The following is a 6,616-nucleotide window of genomic DNA, read 5'->3' on the forward strand; positions in this document are numbered from 1 at the left end:
ATCGAAATTTGTGTCAGCCTTATTATTTATCACTAATTCTTCGCGTCCCAGCAATGCCTTTAAGAATTCCGCGCATTTTTTTTTTTCGGAGTTTTCTCCGACAGTTCCTTTAGTGATTCCTCAGGGAATTTCCTAAGGAGCTTCTCTGGCAATATCTTCCGGAATGGCTTCTGAAATTTCTTCAGGAACTCTTCCGAAAATGCCCAGAAGTTTATCTGTCATTTATTGTTTTTGCCAGCGAACTTTCTTCGGATTTTTCTCAGAAATGCCTCAGGATTTTTTAAAGAAATTCTTGCGAAAGTTCGGTTTGAAATATTGTTGAAATTTCTCTAACGAATTCGTAATGCATCTTCTTCTTCCTCTTCATGACTTGACGTTCTTTTTGGAACTTGGCCTGCCTCTCTTTAACTAAGTATTCTTTGAGCATGCCCACAGTTGTTAATTGAAGGGCTTTCCTTGCATGTCATTGCATGAACTTGTGAACTGTGAGGCAAGGACAATGATACACTAAGCCAAGGGAGTCGAGAAATTTTTCCAGTAGGCCAACTGAGGACCCCAAAAAATCCTCCATAGTTTCTTTCAGAAATCCATACGAGAAGTCTTTTAGGAAATCATCCATGGGTTAATAGAAATGTTTACAGCGATTCTTTCATATAAATAAACAAATGTTTTGAATTCCTCTAGAAATTTCTTTAAGGATTACTTTAAAAAATCTCCCACGATTCTTTCTTAGCTCTCATCAAATATTCCTTCAATGACCCAATAAGAAAGTTCTCCGGGAATTCCTTTCCTCTGGATTCCTTCCAGAAATGCTTCTTGGCTTCGTCCAGAAATTACTCCAGGAATTGGGTCATAAAGTCTACCAAGGTTTTTTTTTTCAGAAACTCTTCCATCAGTTTTTTCAGAATTTTTTCAGGATTCTTTAGAGAATTTCTTCAGGGCATCTGATGTTCACTCAATAATTTTTCTAAGAATTATTTTAGGTGAATTTCCAGGAGCTCTTTTAGAAGTACTTTATAGAATTACTTCATACTTCCCTGGAATCCCTAGAAATGTTTAGAAAATCCTACGGGAATTTCTCAAAGGATTTTCTTAGAGTTTTCTACAGGGATTGTTTCAGGAATTCATTCAAATATTCTATCATAAAATGTTCCAATGTTTTTTTTTAATCTTCCAAAGCTTCCTTGAGAAATTCGTGAAGGTATTTTTTTAAGGAAGTCCACCAGCTATCTGTTCAATAATTGCTCTATGGATTCCATCAAAAATTCCCGCAGGAATTTCTTCGGGTATTCATTTGAAAAATGCTGGAGGAATTTATATAGAGAATCTTACATTAATACTTTCGGTGATTCAGGCAGGAGATCTCCAGAGATTTCTTCAAGATTTCCTCCAGATATCTTTCCATGTTTTCCCTGAAATTGCTTCGCCATGTTTTTCTTAGAATAACTTTAAGAATTTCTCCAAGGATTTTTCAAGGTTTCAGAATTCAGAAATATTTCCTAGACATGTCTGCTTGAATTCCTCAGTCTGCATGAATCCTCCGCTGTGAAAGTCCTCCAAGAATATTATCTAAGGATTTCTTCAGGAATTTACCCAAAAATTACTCAAGGAATCCCACCACGGGTTTCTCGAGGAGTTTCGCCAATTTTTTCTTCAGGAAGTTTTTCAGAAATTCCACCTGGGATTCCTTCCAGAAAATCTTTGGGGCTTCTGCAGCTATAATTCTAGAGATTTATTTGGGAATAACTTCTGAGATTTTCACAGATTTCTGAAAGAAATTCTTAAAAATTTGCTGGAGGGATTCCCGGACAAAACTTCCTGAAGCAACTTCTGATGTTATCTCTGTAGGAATTCTAGAATGAATGCCTGGGAGAATTTATGAAGAAACTCCTTTAGATACCTTCTCAATGTTTAATCCACAGAGGCATTTTTGAAGAAATCTCTTTAAAAAATGTCTACATAAAAAGGCACTGGTGAAATTATTGAAGGAATTCCTCAAAAAAAATCTGAGGAATTCCTGGAGGGTTTTCTGAAGGAATGCCTCGAAGACATCCTAAAGATGCCTCTGGAGGAATTCTTAGAATAGTTTCCTATGCAACTTCTTAAGGGAGACAACTGGATAAATAAAGGCATTCATATAAGAATTTCTTGAAAAATCTCCTTGATGAATGTTTACGAATAGATTCTGCAGTAATTGCTAAAATAATGATTTTATTTTATTTTTTTTAAACAAACTCTGAACAAAGGTCTAATTGTGATCTTAGTAATTCCCGGAACAATACCTGAGGGAACTTTTGGAGAAATCCTGGAGGAACTTTCAGAACAATCAGAAGAACTTTAAGAGAAGATTCAGAAGATTTTTTGAACGAGTTCATAAATTAATGCCTGCGAGAATCTCTAAATGTATGGAATGATACATGAAGGATCCTCTGGAGAAATTGAAAAGTAATATCTGAAAGGTTTACTGGACAAATTTTCTGAATATCTAAAGTGGAAACTCTGAAAGAATATGCGTATCTCCGTGAAAAAATACTCCTACAATTGCATATTTTGAAGAAATCTTTAGGTGAATGCCTGGAGAAACTCCTGTAGTAATTCCCAGAAGTACTTGTTGATAAATTTCTAGAAGCATTTCTGGAGAAATCCCATAGTTGATCTGATATTATTTCTGAAGGAATTCTTTCAGAAATGTTTGAAATAAAAAACCTAAAAAAAATACAAATACGAACTTCTATGGCAATCTTTGAAGAAATTTCCAAAATAATCCCTGAATTCAACTGTAAGGTAGTCTTAAGTGTCTCGTACTTTACTCGGTTTAAGTCAAGTAAAAGGAAACTCAAGGAGTTTAAAGGATTGTACAAATACGCTCATGAGGTTTAAAAAAGAAGGAGGTATACCGATCTCTGGAAGACGTAAGGGTACAAACAAGGACTCAAGATGTAATGAGATAATGGGATCAAGGGGGTTCCATGGAAACTTGTTTCAAGTTTTAGAGCATGATTGAAGGGAGTTTTGGCGGAGGGTTATTATTATTAACTTCTGAGTTTATTGGAATTAAAAATATTGTATGAATAAAAATATTAGCCTATGCCAAATATGCACAAGTCATCAAAATGTTACATCTAACTTTTTCCATTTCAATCTCCCCCATTCCAGTCATTAAGAAAGAGGTCCGCTTCGAGGGAGACTTCCAGGACTCGCTTCCCCGCTCCAAGAGCTACTGCACCCGATCCGGCGGTTCCCGTTCGCGGTCTTCCAAATCCAAACGTCGCTCTTCACACCACCACCAGCATCATCACCGTTCATCAGGGGAAAGCAGCAGCTACGGAGGCTACGATCGTCACCACTCGTCCTCGGGCAGCAGCAGTAATCGACGGTCTCCACGACGGAGGCGCGTCCCGGACGTGGAATTTATCGAACATCATCAGGAGCGCCACGGCGGTGGCGGCGATGACGATTCGGACAGTCGGAGCGTGTGCTCCACGTGTTCGTCCAGTTCATCCAGCGCTGACGATACGGTGTACGAGCTGCCGATGAGGCGCACCTACGGCGGAACGCGAATCCACTACATGCCAAACAATTCGCTTGCGTGCGCTCGCAAGCGGAAGCAACTGCAGAATAGCCATCCTTATGAGAAAGACAATAAGAACTGTATCATATCGTGAAAGGAAGAGAGAGAGGCTGGTAGAGGAACCGTTGTGTTTGTGAAATATTTTAGTGTTAGAGCTGTGTAAATTTTGTCGACGACTGCTGGCATTACTTCTCGGCAGTATTTCGCGTGTAGAGGAAATGGGGGTTTTGGCGGTTAACCTTAACCTCCACATTCAGCTTTTATGCATTAGTTAAGAAGCCGCCAAAGCCGTCATTTCCCGTAAGTAGTTAGGGATGCATCCAAAATGTAAATCGAAAATCATCGTTTGAAATCAAAAACTAACATATTCGCGTAGAGACAGAGAGCATCGAAAGAGTTTGCATGTATTTTAATTATTCATTTTTTTCGGGTTGAAATTTTAGATTTATGAACGGATTGAATATTTATCTGGAACTTTTTAAAACCGAAGAGGAAATACTCTGCAAAGAGAACGTGTAGTAGGAAACAGTGAGATTAATGTGTATTCATCGCATAACATACGATTATTGTACTCGGTAGTCGGTAGTACCGAATAGCTGAACCGTATTAATGCTCATATCGTAAGTGTAAGGATATTTTTTATACATGTAGAGTTTGATAGGATTACAATTTTACCGAAAAGTTGAAAGTGGAACCACGGAGGTTTGTTGGGTAGTGGATAAATATCACGTCATTATTTTTATATGCTCATCAGTTATATAATTTCAATGTCTCGGTTCGTGGCTACAGTCCGCCATTCTCGGTCGCCTATCTCATTTGCCAGATTATTCTGCTCCTTGTCCGCCCATCTTGCACGCTGCCTCCTGGTCTTCTTGTACCATCCATATCTCTTGCACACACCAACTTTGCTGAGTTGTTATCTGGCATTCTCACAACGTGCTCTGCCCATCGTATCCTTCCAGCTTTTGCGACCTTCCGGATGCTAGGTTCGTCGTGGAGTACAGTGAGCTCAGGGTTCAGTTTTCGGCGCTACACACCGTTCGCTTGCTCACCGACAAAGATGGTCCTAAGCACCCGCCGCTCGATCACTTGGAGTGCTTGCATGTCCTCCTCGGGCATAGTCCAGGTCCAACAGCGAACCACAAGTCTTATCAGCGTTTTGCATATAGTGCGTTTGGTGCGACGGTGAATCTTTTTCGACCGCAGGTTCTTGTGGAGCCCATAGTAGGCCTGACTTCCACTGGTGATGTGCCTTCGTACTTCAACGGCTAACGTAGTTGCCTGCCGTTACATATTAAGGATCCAAGGTAGACGAAGTCCTCCATCCAGCGAAAGTGTCCCCGTCTATCGCAACACTGCTGCATAGGCTTGGCCTGTCGTTCGCGTCTCCATCTGCCAGCATGTATTTCGTTTTTGACGCATTCACTATCCGTCAGACCCTGGCCGCGAGCGGGTGTCTACTTTAACCGCTTGTCATTTTTTTTGCGCTGTTTGGCTGGTATTACGCCACCCAGTCAGTTTTCCGCGTGTGAAAGTGTAATTATTCAGCGTAGTACAGTGATAGACATTCGTTTAGCCGAGGCCAAAAAATTTTCAAAAAAGTGTCAGGAAACTCATACAAAAATTTTTATGATAAAACTTTTTTATCGTAGTGATAGCATATCCAGAACTGTTTTGTAAAAATGTGATACATCACACTTACATATACACTGAAACAAAAACGAGGGTAAAAACCCTTCAAATGTCATTTTTTTGCCTAGACATTCGTTTAGCCGAATTGTACAATTTTTGGAATTCCATAAAAAAAAAACTAACAAATTTCGAAAAATATCCAACAAAATCATTTTGTATGGTGACCTGTATTATAGATCGACTTGTAAATCATGAATTAGATCGTTTTTGGAAGTGTTGCCATATTAATTTTTCATGCATCTCATATAAATATGTCATAATATTGTAAATGTTTCCAAATTGAGATTTGATGTAGTTATTTTTATCGGAAGTGTTTCGAAAGAATCTAATGAAAGTTTCATGACGAGTGCAGGTTGAAAATTTACGAAAACCAATGTTTTAACAGAAAAAATAACGCAAACCATCAAAAAATCACGTAGTTAAGTGTTGTTTTGATAAAATATGATGGTTCCACTTGCATAAATCACAGCGTTTACTATTATTACGTCTTCTACTAGCTCCCAATATCTTCTAGACTGCATTCTGGCTGAAATAACATACAATGGACGGCACACATTTTGAGAAATGGCACCGAAAATATTCAAATTTCTAGCATGAACTACTTGTTTCATAATATAGACGTTCTTCTCGAATAAACTATGTTAAAAATGAATGAGGCTCAAAACTAAGACTCATTTATATTACATTTCTTCAGATGGAATGAAAAAAGCCAATTGTTTGACCATATCTTGCATTTTTGTATGAGCATCTGCTTTTGAATAAACAGGGTACAAAAATTCTGACACTTCTTGCAGTTCTTTCACTTAGCAGTCTTCTAACTTATTTAGTAATGCTAGTATCAAACAGGTATACTCCACAGGCATCAGGGCACGTCTTTATTTCAACGCAGAACTATTTATTTTAGCTTTTATCAATCCCATTTTAGGGTTTAACCAACCAAAAACCAATATACTTAATTTTTTCATGACATTTTATGCAATAATTTGAACATTTCTAACAATAATTCTGTGCCATGTTTTTGAAACTGCTAATCTAGCTTACGTTTGAGTGTTTTTTTTATTTTGTTTATCATCGCTTCTCCTTATCGGGACATTTTTTTTATAATATTTCTCTGAATTTCACAAATAAATAAACTTTTAAGGTCAATTATCCTGCTAACACGTCATTAACTAGATGCCTTGGGGTATATCCTCGAAATATACTCACGAAATTGCAAAAAGTCTATTGAAAACCAATTTTTCATTTACCTCGGCTAAACGAATGTCTAGGCAAAAAATGGCATTTGAAGGGCTTTCACCCTCGTTTTTGTTTCAGTGTATATGTAAGTGTGATGTATCACATTTTTATAAAACA

The 6,616-nt window shown here is 38.0% G+C and overlaps 1 protein-coding gene across 4 annotated transcripts in view; it reads left to right on the forward strand.

Annotated features, from left to right (window-relative positions):
* Nucleotides 1-4,283, forward strand: part of LOC109423258 (protein prickle-like) — a 196,946-nt gene extending 192,663 nt beyond the window's left edge. For all 4 annotated transcript variants that reach the window (XM_062854231.1, XM_062854232.1, XM_062854234.1 and 1 more), the window contains exon 9: nucleotides 3,157-4,283. In XM_062854231.1, coding sequence (XP_062710215.1) covers nucleotides 3,157-3,665 — 509 coding nt within the window. In that variant the 3' untranslated portion in view covers nucleotides 3,666-4,283. The remainder of the gene's footprint in view (nucleotides 1-3,156) is intronic.
* The last annotated feature ends 2,333 nt before the right edge of the window (nucleotides 4,284-6,616 follow it).

This window comes from Aedes albopictus, chromosome 2 (assembly GCF_035046485.1).
Source record: "Aedes albopictus strain Foshan chromosome 2, AalbF5, whole genome shotgun sequence".
Lineage (NCBI taxonomy): Eukaryota > Metazoa > Arthropoda > Insecta > Diptera > Culicidae > Aedes > Aedes albopictus.